Raw genomic sequence first — 19,404 nt, 5'->3', positions numbered from 1 at the left:
TATTTCTGAAATAAAAAATGCATAATTTGTTGGGATACTTATAAAATAAAAAAATTACAAATTATCTAACAAAAAACAATTTGTGTTTATCTTTTAAAACAAAAAAGTTATGGCTCTCTTTCGAAAGAGAAAATACGGCCACAAATCCGAATTTTGAGCAAATATACATAATTTCGACCTCATTTAACTAAAAAAGTAGCACATGAAGGTTTATTTTTTATTACATATTTGATTTAAGCAGGCAAAAACTAGACTATATGGAAATTTTCATTAAACTGTAAATACAGGATCACTGAAAACTGTATCGTATGCCCTTAAGGAGCATCTTATGAAGTTATGAGTAATCCATGTATTGGCCCCATATCTCGTGGAATATAGTAGAAGCTCTTTCAGTTTCAATTTTTGCTTCTGGCGAAAAAGTGGACAAAAATGATCCATTCCGGAAAAATACCCAACACCATCCGAAATAAACTCTGGTATTTATTTTGTTGTGTAATCGTTATCACTAAACAGTTTGTATATTACGTAAGGACAGATGATTATACCAAGAAACAGATTGACATTGAAGAAATGGAAATTTTTGAGAAACAAAAAAATTCTGCAATTTCAGGAGTAGATTTTAGTAGAAAAGGCTCAATAGATGTTAAAATTATCGATTTATCTATTTTCATTAATAACCAGAAAGATTATTTCACTACCAGTTCTTGTTCGGGAAGAATAATTCTGTTTGATGATAGTGTAAGACCACAAACAACAAAAATTAGTTGTAATATTTAGGCACTGGCTACGGTTACATGGAAATGTAACAATAATAAAGTTGGGTAAGGAACCGATTAATTACGAATGTAACAATAATTATTGAGTCTACGGTTACATTGTGTTATTGTTACATGAAAAACAGCAATGTACGCTGGATTTATTAAATTTAAATCTTATATAGTTGTGTTGCTTAATTCTTTCATATGTACTAGATAATACTTGTAATTATGATGTTTGGTAAATATTATTATTCAACAAATGGTGTTTAAATAGTTTTACGTATTAATGGTTTCAGTGATGTTCTTAAAGGTACTACTTCAGATTAGTAGTTCCAAAGTCCAAAAATATAGTACTATGATTTGTTGTTGAGAACTCAGGCTGAGAAAAGTGCACACCTACTATCATTACTGTCATTATACTTGAACAATGGATAAAGAGATTCCTAATTACCAATCTTGATACATCAAAAGCAAAGTTTGCTTGACTGCTACATGTAAGTTGTCTTTGAAAAGGAATATCGCAGAATGAAATTGCACGGTATGCGATACAGACGTTGTAATAATCTTATGTATTGTAAATATAAAATTGATTTCATCAAATTTTATTATTTAGTACATATTACAAGTCCCATCGTACATTGCTGTTTTTCATGTAACAATAACGCTATGTAACCGTAGCCTCAATAGTTATTGTTACATTCCTAATTAATTAGGTCCTTACCCAGCCATGCATTCCGGCATTTAGTCTCAAATGTAACAATAATATTTTTATTATTGTTACATTTCCATGTAACTGTAGCCAGTGCCTAATATTTATTCATTACTGTCATTAGCTACATGTACCCACATGGCCTCCTTAAGTGGTCATAATCAACAGTGTGGTGAAGTCCTGAAAGTGGTAGCTTAAACTTGATGTTTTTTGGTGTGAGTGACAACTAACAACAATGACTAAATTATAATCACTGTATAATGCATTCATTGTTATCTCCCGTGCCAGGGTTGACAAAGTATTACGCGCCCGGGTTTTACTGGGCAATACTCCCTGTAATGGGGAATACTGTCGTCGTCTTCGTCCGAATACTTTTAGTTTTCGCACTCTAACTTTAGTAAAAGTGAATAGAAATCAATGAAATTTTAACACAAGGTTTATGACAACAAAAGAAAGGTTGGGATTGATTTTGGGAGATTTGGTCCCAACATTTTAGGAATTAGGGGCCAAAAAGGGCCAAAATAAACATTTTCTTGGTTTTCGCACTATAACTTAGTTTAAGTGAATAGAAATCTATGAAATTTTGACACAAGGTTTATGACCACAAAAGGAAGGTTGGGATTGATTTTGGGAGTTTTAGTTCCTACAGTTACGGAATTAGGGGCCAAAAAAGGGCCCAAATAAGCATTATTCTTGGTTTTCGCACAATAACTTTAGTATAAGTAAATAGAAATCTATGAAATTTAAACACAAGGTTTATGACCATAAAGGGAAGGTTTGGTTTGATTTTGGGAGTTTTTGTCCCAACAGTTTAGGAATAAGGGGCCCAAAGGGTCCAAAATTGAACTTTGTTTGATTTCATCAAAAATTGAATAATTTGGGTTCTTTGATATGCCGAATCTAACTGTGTATGTAGATTCTTAATATTTGGTCCCGTTTTCAAATTGGTCTACATTAAGGTCCAAAGGGTCCAAAATTAAACTTAGTTTGATTTTAACAAAAATTGAATCCTTGGGGTTCTTTGATATGCTGAATCTAAAAATGTACTCAGATTTTTTATTATTGGCCCAGTTTTCAAGTTGGTCCAAATCGGGGTCCAAAATTTAACTTTGTTTGATTTCATCAAAAATTGAATAATTGGGGTTCTTTGATATGCCAAATCTAACTGTGTATGTAGATTCTTAATTTTTGGTCCCGTTATCAAATTGGTCTACATTAAAGTCCAAAGGGTCCAACATTAAACTAAGTTTGATTTTAACAAAAATTGAATTCTTGGGCTTTTTTGATATGCTGAATCTAAACATGTACTTAGATTTTTGATTATGGGCCCAGTTTTCAAGTTGGTTCAAATCAGGATCCAAAATTATTATATTAAGTATTGTGCAATAGCAAGAAATTTTCAATTGCACAGTATTCAGCAATAGCAAGAAATCTTCAATTGCACAGTATTGTGCAATAGCAAGAAATCTTCAATTGCACAGTATTGTGCAATAGCAAGAAATTTTCAATTGCACAGTATTGCGCAATAGCAAGAAATCTTCAATTGCACAGTATTGTGCAATAGCAAATATTTTCAATTACTCAGTATTGCGCAATAGCAAGAAATATATAATTGCAATTTAAATTGGAGTTATCTTTCTTTGTCCAGAATAGTAGTTGAATTAACTTAAATCTTTGTTTTATACAATAGATATATAATTAATATTTCAATTGGAGTTATCTTTCTTTGTCCAGAATAGTAGTTGAATCAACTTAAATCATTGTTTTATACAATATACAATGTATATTCACTTTTTCTACCAACTGATAAATTAAAACAATCTTTACCATTCAGTGATAACAAGCACTTTATTTTACATTTTAATATTTTATGATGTACAATGTATTTAAATGAGTAGTTATTGTTGCAAACTCCATTAGAAATTTGAATTGAGATCAGTTTTGGAAAAAGGGAAAGGGGGATGTGAAAACAAATGGGGGTGGGGGGTTAAATTTTTCTTATTTCAGATTTCATAAATAAAAAGAAAATTTCTTCAAACATTTTTTTGAGAGGATTAATATTCAACAGCATAGTGAATTGCTCAAAGGCAAAAAAAATATTTTAAGTTCATTAGACCACATTCATTCTGTGTCAGAAACCTATGCTGTGTCAACTATTTAATCACAATCCAAATTTAGAGCTGAATCCAGCTTGAATGTTGTGTCCATAATTGCCCCAACCGTTCAGGGTTCAACCTCTGCTGTCGTATAAAGCTTCGCCCTGCGGAGCATCTGGTTTAAGCTTATTTCAACACAAAATAGTAAAGACTTGTTGTAGTTTCATAGTATTATAGCTAAATATATACATTTTATATAGATAACCATTGAGAGTCATTTCTAGAAGATTGAAAACAATTTCATTCTCTTCTCCACATAAATTCTATGTAGGAAAAATACAATATTTGCACAATTTAGGATTCCTCGTTAATATCCAAGCATTGTTTCAATAATCTTAACACTTTATTGCAGTGTTTAAGTGAATTGTAAATTAAATTGCTATATACGCAATCGTGATTGCTAAATAAACAGCCTACAGGGTCTCGTCATTAACTCTTATAGAAATGAAAAGACCGATTATTGTTATATAAACATATTTGTGTTGTAATCTGAATAATTAGTTTTGTACATTTGTACATATATAAATTATTTCAAAGTAATTTTCCTTACATGTACATGTAATGCTTAAATTCTTTATACTAGTTATATATTTGAAAAAAATATTTTTTATCAGAGTTGTTAGAATAACTCTTTCTCAGATGTATACACTTGTACTTTTGTACATGTATGTATCATAAGACTCTCAAACAAGTAAACTTATTTATAAATAAAAATATGTTTATATATATCTGAAATGTATTGCATTTGTGTTTGATTACTGAATCCTCTTTGAAATTCAAACCAGTATTTTATATTACCCAGTATTGCCCAGTAAAACCCAGCAAAACCCGTGTTTTCCCAGTATTTCCTGGGCTGGGCAATACTCATAAAACCCGGGTTTTTGCCAACCCTGTCCCGTGCTCGGTGGCCATGGTTCAGTGTAGTGTTAGTTCTTTACCCAATTACATATTCATATAGCAGCAAGGATATGTACATGTATGAGACCTGTATGAAATATAATGTATGTCTGTTAATGTAGTGTCCAATCACAGACACATAGACTCATGCCATATAGACAAATCAACATTATATAGACACATTGAGACCTGTATCAAATATAATGTATGCCTAGACACATAGACACATCAGCGCTATAGTTGTCTTTGACACAGCCTACAGCACTAGATTAGGTTTGACACAGCTGTCGGCTACATATATTGCCTTTTAATCCTAACCCTAAACCTACATTGTATCATAAGCCTAATCCTAATCATTAACACTAAATGTGACCCTAAACCCTTACCCTAACCTAGGATGGTAGATTACCAATGGATAAAGCGTATGGAATTAGATTTCTACTTGAAACTGCCTACTCAAATATTTTCATATTTTACACAGCCTTAACGCGGTAAATTTCACTATTACACTTACCATGGTGCCAGAGGACCCTAGATGCCAAAGTGGCATGACACAAGCTTTTATTGTTCTTTGCCAAAGCCTAGCTATGGTTCCAAATTGCCAATCATAAACCAGGTTTTTTTTCAATCTAATTAAAATTAAATCCTTTAATTGCTCCTGTTCTGATATAACAGGAGCAATTAAAGGATTTAATTTTAATTAGATTGTTTTTTTTTTTGCATTGATTAACATGATTAATTGAGATACACTTTCACACTGATTTGATTTGATGACAAAAAAAAAAGACCCAATTTAAATTTCTTTCCATATCCATTAGTATTAAACATCTTCTAGAAGTGGAACAGTTCCGAACTACTTGCTGAAATATAGTGGTCTCGTATGATATCAAATATTTGTGTTTTATATATTTTAGGTAGGTGAAAGCGATAAAGTAACTAACAACTTGCTGACATATAGTGGTCTCATATGATAACGAATATTTGTGTTTTATATATTTTAGGTAGGTGAAAGTGATAAAGTAACTAACAAACAGGGATGTCAATGGTTATTTACAAGTCATGATTTAGTAGACAAATCACAAATGGTTAGTACAAACATAATCAGCTGTTGTTCATTGTCATTAACTTTTACAAAAATTTTCTCTGAAAATGCATGTACTGTGCAAAATATAACCAAACTTGGCCACAATCATTATAAGGGTATCTAAAATGTGTCAGATCATTCATAATGCTGATAAATTTCATTAGTAATCATTACAAACCTAGTTTATATTCTGTTCAACTGTCATCAAGTTTGATTGTTTAAATAAGGGCTCTGAAGGAGTGAAAAGGTCTGTTTCTAGTATCATTCTAGCAGCTCTCTTTTGTGATTAATATCCTATTTAGCATGATACCTATTTTTCAGATGCCTGTTCTAGAAGACATCACTGGGGATTGTGTTTTTAAGTTTGAACCATTTGTACTACATGTACAGTGTAGAACAATTGATTTTGCTCAATTATTGGTAAATATACTTATTCTTAAATTATATTTGTAGTCTAACTGAGATACATGTACTTTTAAACATTGAATTACATGTTATGTGTAATAAGTCTATTATTTACCGGTAGACTGTTAGATGAAGGAAAAATTGGTTGAAATGCATGTCTGAAAGATAAAAGGTTGCAATTAATTTTTTAGATGTCACCATGCATATATGTAGTGTAAACAAATACTTTGATCTTGTTTTAAACATTCAATCCAATGATGGACCCCTCCATAAGAGATATAAGCTGTATCTTGTTTTAAACATTCAATCCAATGGTGGACCCCCCCATAAGAGATATAAGCTGTATCTTGTTTTAAACATTCAATCCAATGGTGGACCCCTCCATAAGAGATATAAGCTGTATCTTGTTTTAAACATTCAATCCAATGGTGGACCCCTCCATAAGAGATATAAGCTGTATCTTGTTTTAAACATTCAATCCAATGGTGGACCCCTCCATAAGAGATATAAGCTGTATCTTGTTTTAAACATTCAATCCAATGGTGGACCCCTCCATCAGAGATATAAGCTGTATCTTGTTTTAAACATTCAATCCAATGGTGGACCCCTCCATAAGAGATATAAGCTGTATCTTGTTTTAAGCATTCAATCCAATGGTGGACCCCTCCATAAGAGATATAAGCTGTATCTTGTTTTAAGCATTCAATCCAATGGTGGACCCCTCCATAAGAGATATAAGCTGTATCTTGTTTTAAGCATTCAATCCAATGGTGGACCCCTCCATAAGAGATATAAGCTGTATCTTGTTTTAAGCATTCAATCCAATGGTGGACCCCTCCATAAGAGATATAAGCTGTATCTTGTTTTAAGCATTCAATCCAATGGTGGACCCCTCCATAAGAGATATAAGCTGTATCTTGTTTTAAGCATTCAATCCAATGGTGGACCCCTCCATAAGAGATATAAGCTGTATCTTGTTTTAAGCATTCAATCCAATGGTGGACCCCTCCATAAGAGATATAAGCTGTATCTTGTTTTAAACATTCAATCCAATGGTGGACCCCTCCATAAGAGATATAAGCTGTATCTTGTTTTAAACATTCAATCCAATGGTGGACCCCTCCATAAGATCCAATGGTGGACCCCTCCATAAGAGATATAAGCTGTATCTTGTTTTAAACATTCAATCCAATGGTGGACCCCTCCATAAGAGATATAAGTTGTATCTTGTTTTAAACATTCAATCCAATGGTGGACCCCTCTATAAGAGATATAAGCTGTATCTTGTTTTAAACATTCAATCCAATGGTGGACCCCTCCATAAGAGATATAAGCTGTATCTTGTTTTAAACATTCAATCCAATGGTGGACCCCTCCATAAGAGATATAAGCTGTATCTTGTTTTAAGCATTCAATCCAATGGTGGACCCCTCCATAAGAGATATAAGCTGTATCTTGTTTTAAGCATTCAATCCAATGGTGGACCCCTCCATAAGAGATATAAGCTGTATCTTGTTTTAAGCATTCAATCCAATGGTGGACCCCTCCATAAGAGATATAAGCTGTATCTTGTTTTAAGCATTCAATCCAATGGTGGACCCCTCCATAAGAGATATAAGCTGTATCTTGTTTTAAGCATTCAATCCAATGGTGGACCCCTCCATAAGAGATATAAGCTGTATCTTGTTTTAAGCATTCAATCCAATGGTGGACCCCTCCATAAGAGATATAAGCTGTATCTTGTTTTAAACATTCAATCCAATGGTGGACCCCTCCATAAGAGATATAAGCTGTATCTTGTTTTAAACATTCAATCCAATGGTGGACCCCTCCATAAGAGATATAAGCTGTATCTTGTTTTAAACATTCAATCCAATGGTGGACCCCTCCATAAGAGATATAAGCTGTATCTTGTTTTAAACATTCAATCCAATGGTGGACCCCTCCATAAGATCCAATGGTGGACCCCTCCATAAGAGATATAAGCTGTATCTTGTTTTAAACATTCAATCCAATGGTGGACCCCTCCATAAGAGATATAAGTTGTATCTTGTTTTAAACATTCAATCCAATGGTGGACCCCTCTATAAGAGATATAAGCTGTATCTTGTTTTAAACATTCAATCCAATGGTGGACCCCTCCATAAGAGATATAAGCTGTATATCTTGTTTTAAACATTCAATCCAATGGTGGACCCCTCCATAAGAGATATAAGCTGTATCTTGTTTTAAACATTCAATTTAATAGTGGACCCCTCCATTAGAGATATAAGCTGTATCTTGTTTTAAACATTCAATCCAATGGTGGACCCCTCCATAAGAGATATAAGCTGTATCTTGTTTTAAACATCCAATCCAATGGTGGACCCCTCTATAAGAGATATAAGCTGTATCTTGTTTTAAGCATTCAATCCAATGGTGGACCCCTCCATAAGAGATATAAGCTGTATCTTGTTTTAAACATCCAATCCAATGGTGGACCCCTCCATAAGAGATATAAGCTGTATCTTGTTTTAAGCATTCAATCCAATGGTGGACCCCTCCATAAGAGATATAAGCTGTATCTTGTTTTAAGCATTCAATCCAATGGTGGACCCCTCCATAAGAGATATAAGCTGTATCTTGTTTTAAACATTCAATCCAATGGTGGACCCCTCTATAAGAGATATAAGCTGTATCTTGTTTTAAGCATTCAATCCAATGGTGGACCCCTCCATAAGAGATATAAGCTGTATCTTGTTTTAAACATCCAATCCAATGGTGGACCCCTCTATAAGAGATATAAGCTGTATCTTGTTTTAAGCATTCAATCCAATGGTGGACCCCTCCATAAGAGATATAAGCTGTATCTTGTTTTAAACATTCAATCCAATGGTGGACCCCTCTATAAGAGATATAAGCTGTATCTTGTTTTAAGCATTCAATCCAATGGTGGACCCCTCCATAAGAGATATAAGCTGTATCTTGTTTTAAGCATTCAATCCAATGGTGGACCCCTCCATAAGAGATATAAGCTGTATCTTGTTTTAAGCATTCAATCCAATGGTGGACCCCTCCATAAGAGATATAAGCTGTATCTTGTTTTAAACATTCAATCCAATGGTGGACCCCTCCATAAGAGATATAAGCTGTATCTTGTTTTAAGCATTCAATCCAATGGTGGACCCCTCCATAAGAGATATAAGCTGTATCTTGTTTTAAGCATTCAATCCAATGGTGGACCCCTCCATAAGAGATATAAGCTGTATCTTGTTTTAAGCATTCATTCCAATGGTGGACCCCTCCATAAGAGATATAAGCTGTATCTTGTTTTAAGCATTCAATCCAATGGTGGACCCCTCCATAAGAGATATAAGCTGTATCTTGTTTTAAGCATTCAATCCAATGGTGGACCTCTCCATAAGAGATATAAGCTGTATCTTGTTTTAAGCATTCAATCCAATGGTGGACCCCTCCATAAGAGATATAAGCTGTATCTTGTTTTAAACATTCAATTTAATAGTGGACCCCTCCATTAGAGATATAAGCTGTATCTTGTTTTAAACATTCAATCCAATGGTGGACCCCTCCATAAGAGATATAAGCTGTATCTTGTTTTAAACATTCAATCCAATGGTGGACCCCTCCATAAGAGATATAAGCTGTATCTTGTTTTAAACATTCAATCCAATGGTGGACCCCTCCATAAGAGATATAAGCTGTATCTTGTTTTAAACATTCAATCCAATGGTGGACCCCTCCATAAGAGATATAAGCTGTATCTTGTTTTAAACATTCAATCCAATGGTGGACCCCTCCATAGGATCCAATGGTGGACCCCTCCATAAGAGATATAAGCTGTATCTTGTTTTAAACATTCAATCCAATGGTGGACCCCTCCATAAGAGATATAAGTTGTATCTTGTTTTAAACATTCAATCCAATGGTGGACCCCTCTATAAGAGATATAAGCTGTATCTTGTTTTAAACATTCAATCCAATGGTGGACCCCTCCATAAGAGATATAAGCTGTATCTTGTTTTAAACATTCAATCCAATGGTGGACCCCTCCATAAGAGATATAAGCTGTATCTTGTTTTAAACATTCAATTTAATAGTGGACCCCTCCATTAGAGATATAAGCTGTATCTTGTTTTAAACATTCAATCCAATGGTGGACCCCTCCATAAGAGATATAAGCTGTATCTTGTTTTAAACATTCAATCCAATGGTGGACCCCTCCATAAGAGATATAAGCTGTATCTTGTTTTAAGCATTCAATCCAATGGTGGACCCCTCCATAAGAGATATAAGCTGTATCTTGTTTTAAGCATTCAATCCAATGGTGGACCCCTCCATAAGAGATATAATCTGTATCTTGTTTTAAGCATTCAATCCAATGGTGGACCCCTCCATAAGAGATATAAGCTGTATCTTGTTTTAAACATTCAATCCAATGGTGGACCCCTCCATAAGAGATATAAGCTGTATCTTGTTTTAAACATTCAATCCAATGGTGGACCCCTCCATAAGAGATATAAGCTGTATCTTGTTTTAAACATTCAATCCAATGGTGGACCCCTCCATAGGATCCAATGGTGGACCCCTCCATAAGAGATATAAGCTGTATCTTGTTTTAAACATTCAATCCAATGGTGGACCCCTCCATAAGAGATATAAGTTGTATCTTGTTTTAAACATTCAATCCAATGGTGGACCCCTCTATAAGAGATATAAGCTGTATCTTGTTTTAAACATTCAATCCAATGGTGGACCCCTCCATAAGAGATATAAGCTGTATCTTGTTTTAAACATTCAATCCAATGGTGGACCCCTCCATAAGAGATATAAGCTGTATCTTGTTTTAAACATTCAATTTAATAGTGGACCCCTCCATTAGAGATATAAGCTGTATCTTGTTTTAAACATTCAATCCAATGGTGGACCCCTCCATAAGAGATATAAGCTGTATCTTGTTTTAAACATTCAATCCAATGGTGGACCCCTCCATCAGAGATATAAGCTGTATCTTGTTTTAAACATTCAATCGAATGGTGGACCCCTCCATAAGAGATATAAGCTGTATCTTGTTTTAAACATTCAATCCAATAGTGGACCCCTCCATAAGAGATATAAGCTGTATCTTGTTTTAAACATTCAATTCAATGGTGGACCCCTCCATAAGAGATATAAGCTGTATCTTGTTTTAAACATTCAATCCAATAGTGGACCCCTCCATAAGAGATATAAGCTGTATCTTGTTTTAAACATTCAATCCAATGGTGGACCCCTCCATAAGAGATATAAGCTGTATCTTGTTTTAAACATTCAATCCAATAGTGGACCCCTCCATAAGAGATATAAGCTGTATCTTGTTTTAAACATTCAATCCAATAGTGGACCCCTCCATAAGAGATATAAGCTGTATCTTGTTTTAAACATTCAATCCAATGGTGGACCCCTCCATAAGAGATATAAGCTGTATCTTGTTTTAAACATTCAATCCAATGGTGGACCCCTCCATAAGAGATATAAGCTGTATCTTGTTTTAAACATTCAATCCAATGGTGGACCCCTCCATAAGAGATATAAGCTGTATCTTGTTTTAAACATTCAATCCAATGGTGGACCCCTCCATAAGAGATATAAGCTGTATATCAAACATTCAATCCAATGGTGGACCCCTCCATAAGAGATATAAGCTGTATCTTGTTTTAAACATTCAATCCAATGGTGGACCCCTCCATAAGAGATATAAGCTGTATATCATGGTTATTACTCTGTCACTCAATATTATGCAGATACCAATATAATTTTTATCATGTTTATACCATGAATATATTTTCTCTTTAGAATTCAATATAATTAGCATTCGGTATGTTCAAACAGTCAGATTTTTCTTATCAATCGATATAAACCTAAAAGAAGATGACAGTACACATAATTTATAATGTTGACCAATCAATTTATTTGTACAGATTTTTAGTTAGAATACAAGAGTTTCTATATTTCAGCTTCAATGTGCAGTCCAGTCTGGCTTCAGGAATTCAGGAATCAGTCTTGGAAAGAAAGGAAAATATGTTGTTGTAAGTGTTGTTTGTTTATATTTACACATTTATAATAGAACTTTTACTGGTGGACAATTAAATTTTTGTCTCAAATTTAATATGTTGCAGAAAATGGGACATAAGTAAGCTAGATTTATGGTGACAGCATTTATAGTTGCATTATACTCAATATTTTAGATGTAGACTAGTCCATATTATGTATAAATGGCTTATGGTAGTATGAAGTTTACATATGGTTTATGTCAGTTCTTTTACACCCAATTTTTTGTGGTTTAATGTCTTCAAAAAGATAATGTTATTTTTTGCAATTAGTTCAGTTGCTTATTGATAACAGAACTTGTAGGTTATGTTACTATTATTGGTATATAAACATCATTGTAAGTTATACATGTCTGTCTGATAAGAGTTGTCTCACCTTGATGTTACTATCATTGGTATATAAACATCATTGTAAGTTGTACATGTCTGTCTGATAAGAGTTGTCTCACCTTGATGTTACTATCATTGGTATACAAACATCATTGTAAGTTATACATGTCTGTCTGATAAGAGTTGTCTCACCTTGATGTTACTATCATTGGTATACAAACATAATTGTAAGTTATACATATCTGTCTGATAAGAGTTGTCTCACCTTGATGTTACTATCATTGGTATATAAACATCATTGTAAGTTGTACATGTCTGTCTGATAAGAGTTGTCTCACCTTGATGTTACTATCATTGGTATACAGACATAATTGTAAGTTATACATATCTGTCTGATAAGAGTTGTCCTACCTTGATGTTACTATCATTGGTATATAAACATCATTGTAAGTTGTACATATCTGTCTGATAAGAGTTGTCTCACCTTGATGTTACTATCATTGGTATATAAACATCATTGTAAGTTATACATGTCTGTCTGATAAGAGTTGTCTCACCTTGATGTTACTATCATTGGTATACAAACATAATTGTAAGTTGTACATGTCTGTCTGATAAGAGTTGTCTCACCTTGATGTTACTATCATTGGTATATAAACATCATTGTAAGTTGTACATGTCTGTCTGATAAGAGTTGTCTCACCTTGATGTTACTATCATTGGTATATAAACATCATTGTAAGTTGTACATGTCTGTCTGATAAGAGTTGTCTCACCTTGATGTTACTATCATTGGTATACAAACATCATTGTAAGTTGTACATATCTGTCTGATAAGAGTTGTCTCACCTTGATGTTACTATCATTGGTATACAAACATCATTGTAAGTTATACATGTCTGTCTGATAAGAGTTGTCTCACCTTGATGTTACTATCATTGGTATACAGACATAATTGTAAGTTATACATATCTGTCTGATAAGAGTTGTCTCACCTTGATGTTACTATCATTGGTATAAAAACATCATTGTAAGTTATACATGTCTGTCTGATAAGAGTTGTCTCACCTTGATGTTACTATCATTGGTATAAAAACATCATTGTAAGTTATACATGTCTGTCTGATAAGAGTTGTCTCACCTTGATGTTACTATCATTGGTATATAAACATCATTGTAAGTTATACATGTCTGTCTGATAAGAGTTGTCTCACCTTGATGTTACTATCATTGGTATACAAACATAATTGTAAGTTATACATGTCTGTCTGATAAGAGTTGTCTCACCTTGATGTTACTATCATTGGTATATAAACATCATTGTAAGTTGTACATGTCTGTCTGATAAGAGTTGTCTCACCTTGATGTTACTATCATTGGTATACAAACATCATTGTAAGTTGTACATATCTGTCTGATAAGAGTTGTCTCACCTTGATGTTACTATCATTGGTATATAAACATCATTGTAAGTTATACATATCTGTCTGATAAGAGTTGTCTCACCTTGATGTTACTATCATTGGTATAAAAACATCATTGTAAGTTGTACATGTCTGTCTGATAAGAGTTGTCTCACCTTGATGTTACTATCATTGGTATACAGACATAATTGTAAGTTATACATATCTGTCTGATAAGAGTTGTCTCACCTTGATGTTACTATCATTGGTATACAGACATAATTGTAAGTTATACATGTCTGTCTGATAAAAGTTGTCTCACCTTGATGTTACTATCATTGGTATATAAACATCATTGTAAGTTATACATGTCTGTCTGATAAGAGTTGTCTCACCTTGATGTTACTATCATTGGTATAAAAACATCATTGTAAGTTGTACATGTCTGTCTGATAAGAGTTGTCTCACCTTGATGTTACTATCATTGGTATACAGACATAATTGTAAGTTATACATATCTGTCTGATAAGAGTTGTCCTACCTTGATGTTACTATCATTGGTATATAAACATAATTGTAAGTTGTACATGTCTGTCTGATAAGAGTTGTCTCACCTTGATGTTACTATCATTGGTATACAGACATAATTGTAAGTTATACATGTCTGTCTGATAAAAGTTGTCTCACCTTGATGTTACTATCATTGGTATACAAACATAATTGTAAGTTATACATGTCTGTCTGATAAGAGTTGTCTCACCTTGATGTTACTATCATTGGTATACAAACATAATTGTAAGTTATACATATCTGTCTGATAAAAGTTTTCACCTTGATCTGTATTCATGGTTGGGTAACCAGTGTTTTTGTACTGAGGTAAGTTTCTCATTATAGCAAAATGACTTGAGTGTGTAGATAAAGGTAACATCTTTGGTGAGCTTGCTTGCTTGCTGAACCATGAAGTCATTGTTTGGTTAGGTATACTACCCTCCTTTTAGAGTAGACAAGTCCAACAGATAACCAATCTGTCTGTAGGACTAGACTACTCCAAAGGAGGGTAGTATAGTTAACCTTATAATAATTTCCTTGCTTAGCTAACAAGCAAGCTAGCCAAAGATATTACTTTTACCTACACACTCAAGTCATTTTGCTGTAACTGCAGTGAAATATATAGATATGTTCCGGACCATACAAGTATTTGGACCATACGCGTATGGTCATGACCATATGCATATACTCATATGGTCCGACCATATGAGTATATACTCGTTTGGTTATAAACGGGCCGGACCATATGAGTATTTGGACCATATAGGTATATTTTTTAATAATATGCATGAGAAAACTTTATAAAATAACAATGATTGCTACATGCAATTGTATTATTTACAATTCAAATAACATTAAATATTGATGCCAAAGTTAGTTTTCATTGCTAATTGGATTCTTGCATGGATGCGTAGGGTGACATTTACGTCCACACGGTATCATAGCTTTTCTAGGGTCCTGGTTCAATCCGATGTGTCTACGCTGAAAAAACTCTAGATCTCCAATATCGTAACATGACTGAAGTACATCATATCACCAGACAACTTTAAAAAATACACTAGTGTCCTGCCGGTGACGTCATTCATTTTATTATTTAAAGAAAACACGTATAAGTATTAAAAATTATATTGCACTGCTAATGCTAATCATATTAAGTTTCAAAAGTAAGCAATTTATTAGACTCTTTATCCTGTCGACTTCTACATCAGGTTATAGTAAAACAGTTGACTTCTTGTGTAACAGTTCATTAAGATATTTTTGGAAGTTATCTTCCCAGGTCGACATTTTGCCATTCACTCGTAATAACATATCGGTAATGAAATTTTTTTTTTTTTACTATAGTTTTGACTAGTGATGAAATTTACTGTGTAAAACTGCTTATTTTATTTTGTTAATCTTGTTATTACTAATTTGTAATGAAAAATTGACCTTTGGTAGTGTCTTTTTAATGACGTGACAACTAGTCAGGTTATATAAAGAGGTAAGCATAAATGTACTTGTTAATTACCCCGACCCTACGCGTATGGTCCTTATACTCATATGGTCCGGAACATATATATATATTACCTACAGTATCTACAGTATATTATTGTAGGGTCTGAACACAGGTAAGTTTAGGTGCAACTTGAATGAATTGCAAACAATAAAACATCAAAATATCTAGATTACAAAAAAGTATTAGTTACCCGTTACAAACATGACAAATAGAAGACATGACTGCAAATGAGTGTTACCAGGGATATAAATTTTAGGTGATTGAATTGATGATAAAAAAATATATTGAATTTTTAAAGACAAATCTGACTATTTATCATGTATTTATTTGTAAATTGAAATAGAAAATAATAAAATCTCAATTTTTAATAAAAAAAAAGCCTTTAGAATGAAATATGGTACACTGATGAATTTTAACAAAAATTAAAGCAGACATGATTTTTGTCTTGTCTTCAATTGTAGTCCAGAGGCACAGGGTTTTGCATAACTGTTAAAGAAATATCAGTTTCTTTATTATATATTTTAAATATTTTTTTAAAATGAAATTAAAGTTACCTAATAATTACAGGGAGTAAGAAGTACACATTCTATGGAGGTACCATTGTCACAATCTGGCCAATTACTGGTCTCAACGGAGGTATGTACAATACAGCTGTTATAAAAATATTAATCAGCGTGTACTTGAACATCATTGATGAAGTTCCCTAGTGTCCTTTCAAAAAAACAATTTTCTATATTTTGAGATCTTCCTTTAGATCAGTTGACATACTGATCAAGCAGTTCTTTAATTAAAAACATTTGCCACAATGATATACACCCAATACATTTTTAAACTTCCTTATACTATAACAATGTTGTCTGTCATTAGGATGTGTCGTGAGGATGACAGTAGTACAAAGAACAGTGTTACACAATACAGAGCCATTAGTGGTGTAGGATCTGTGTTGTTCAAATAATATATATTATAAAGAGAAGAAGTGATATGGTTGCCAACGAGACAACTCTCCACAAGAAATAAAAAGACACAGGAATTAATAACTTTAGGTCACTGTATAGCCTTCAACAATAAGCAAAGCCCATACCGCATAGTCAACTATAAGGAGTTTCTTCTGCAGTTATACACTTCATTCTGTACAGATTCCATCATGACTAATCTTGTTTTTTACGTATTCTGTAAAGAAATGTTTAAACTTTGTATGTAAAGAATTTTGTCTGTTTTGATTTTTTTTTCTATTCCTTTTTATCAGACAAAAATAAAGAAGTATTATTCTATATTTCAGTATGTTGAATATTTAATCAGTCTTGCAAATAAAAAAATGGAGGAGAACTTCAGAAGGATTGATAGGTTGGTATTATTCATGAAATACTGTATTAATACCGACATGAAAGTTTTATATGTCTGGTCAAAAGAATAAACATTGTTAGGAAAAATATGAATTTGGACAATTTCCCTTTTTCATTCAGCAAAGTTGTGAATTGAAGAACCAATTCTCAAATTTTCTATTTCTTGTGTCTAATATTATTGCAATGACATATATATTTCTTATTCCTGTATTATAAGGGGTCTGTCTTTATTTTCTTGTAAATGTTTGTAGGTAGGCTTAAATACATCTTATTTTATTTTCAAAACTCCAAAGTGGAGATTTCCTCTGAATGAAAATTTCTGCCAACAAAATTGCTGATCCACTCAACCCTGATAAAAGAACCATACGATAGGTGGAAATTTTAATTTCTTAGTTCAAAAAGTAGCGTCCAGCATTCTGTAAATGCAGAAATTATTGTGATTACATTTATTTCAAGAGTGGACACAATTGAGACTATTTATTGCGATTTCAGCAAAATCTTCTTACAGATACATGTAACAGATATCAGAATGTAAGTTCTAATTATTGCAACTATAATCAAAGTTGCATTATTTAAAATAATGAAATCCCAACAATAATATCTGAATTTACAGAAGTTTAATTTTTATTTTACAGGTTTTTTGAAAATTTGAAATCAGCTGTATTACAAAAATCTGCAGAAAGTCATATAGAAAAACAATGTAAAGAGAAAGTCAAAAAGAAATTTCTTGAAAAATTTGGAGGAAAAGAGGAATCTGCGTCATCAGAGAAACAATCAGTAAAAGATCAGGAAAATATTGAATCTGTCGATATAGACAAAAAGGATACACTGAAATCTTGTGATCATATTACAAAACAAAGTGATTTTTTAGATAATGATATATTAGGATTGTCATTATTTGATAATGAAGTGACTTAAATAAAATTATGTACAAACAAATTTTCAGTTTATTTGAAATATGCAAATGGCAAACTGAATTAATTATTTGTTTGTTTGACTGCATGGATATTGAAAACGATTAGTGAAGCAAAAATTCACCCACTGTTCATAACATGGTAACCATTTGTATTGTTCACTTTGCTATAGGGCCAGTGTAAACTATTGCCATATGTTTTTATGTCCCATTTATGGGCATTATGTTCTAGTCTGTGCATCCTTTTGTCCTTCCATTCATTTGACTGTCATAGGATTTAGTTTTAAAAAGTATTAAATAAAGAAAACATTTTTTTGAAGACTTTTGCCAATTTTTATGATGAGAATAAAAAATAAGGCAATATGGTATGATTGCTAATGAGAAAAATACAGTGGCTACTTTCCTTGAGAACTGACTTACAGTTATCAGGAGGTAATTGGAACCATCTGAAGTGAAAATGACACCTTTTTAACATCCAAGTTCAGTTACAAGTATCCCCAAAATTCACTGGTTATGCTCATCTTGTAGAAATCCCGAATAACAGTTACCAGTGTCATAGCATATTCAAGAAAATAGTTTTTTCCCCATTTTACAATCATGAGTAATAATCAAACAGTTAAGTTTGAAATAAGTAAGATACTATACAAATCCTTGGTATACACCATTCTGAATGAAAAAATGGATGAAATATCTTATTAACCAATTCCTGCGTCTGTGATATTGAGATTCTGGTATTTCGTATTCAGGGCATCTGCTTTGCATGATCTCGATTTTCAGGAACTGTGTTCGAGGTCAGAAAGGATGTTGTTTGCCTCTATTGTCTATGATGTAACAAGCCACAATGTGTTCAATTATTTCACAATTAGAAAGGTTTATGAGATGGGGTCAGTAGTTTCTAGCGCTGACATTTCCACCCTTTTTATATGATCTGCTTTCAGTAGTTTGGTGTTTTACCAGCATCTGTCTGCCTTTCTGTGGCCTTTGTTCTTTTAAAAATCTACTACATATGTTGTCAATTCCACTGACATTGATTGGAATTTAGTTAGTAGTAATTTTCCAACATCTGAATCTAAGCTGGTTTTATCTCTGAAGTTTGTAGTGTGTGGATCTCGGACTAGGACCTTATATGGAAAATCTCATTTAATTGAAAATATCCTGAGGTCTAGTTTGATTCAAGTTAACTGTGAAGGTCTTAATCATGAGTTGTGACTGATTTCTATTACCTTCGTCTTCGGTTTATTTTCTAGTTGAAATTGTTTATTTTTTTAAACAAAAT

General features: G+C 32.9%; 1 protein-coding gene across 1 annotated transcript; it reads left to right on the top strand.

Annotated features, from left to right (window-relative positions):
* Nucleotides 1–515: 515 nt before the first annotated feature.
* On the top strand, nucleotides 516–18,350 carry LOC139488117 (tRNA wybutosine-synthesizing protein 3 homolog). Its single transcript, XM_071273508.1, has 7 exons — nucleotides 516–738; nucleotides 5,522–5,605; nucleotides 5,926–6,024; nucleotides 12,003–12,074; nucleotides 16,440–16,508; nucleotides 17,152–17,216; nucleotides 17,851–18,350. Exons 1-7 carry the CDS (start codon nucleotides 571–573, stop codon nucleotides 18,131–18,133), a joined length of 840 nt encoding a protein of 279 aa, XP_071129609.1. The 5' UTR covers nucleotides 516–570; the 3' UTR covers nucleotides 18,134–18,350.
* The last annotated feature ends 1,054 nt before the right edge of the window (nucleotides 18,351–19,404 follow it).

Source organism: Mytilus edulis, chromosome 9 (assembly GCF_963676685.1).
Source record: "Mytilus edulis chromosome 9, xbMytEdul2.2, whole genome shotgun sequence".
Taxonomy (NCBI): domain Eukaryota; kingdom Metazoa; phylum Mollusca; class Bivalvia; order Mytilida; family Mytilidae; genus Mytilus; species Mytilus edulis.
The sequence above is the reverse complement of the archived record's forward strand: the minus strand, read 5'-3'. Positions and strand labels throughout refer to the sequence as shown.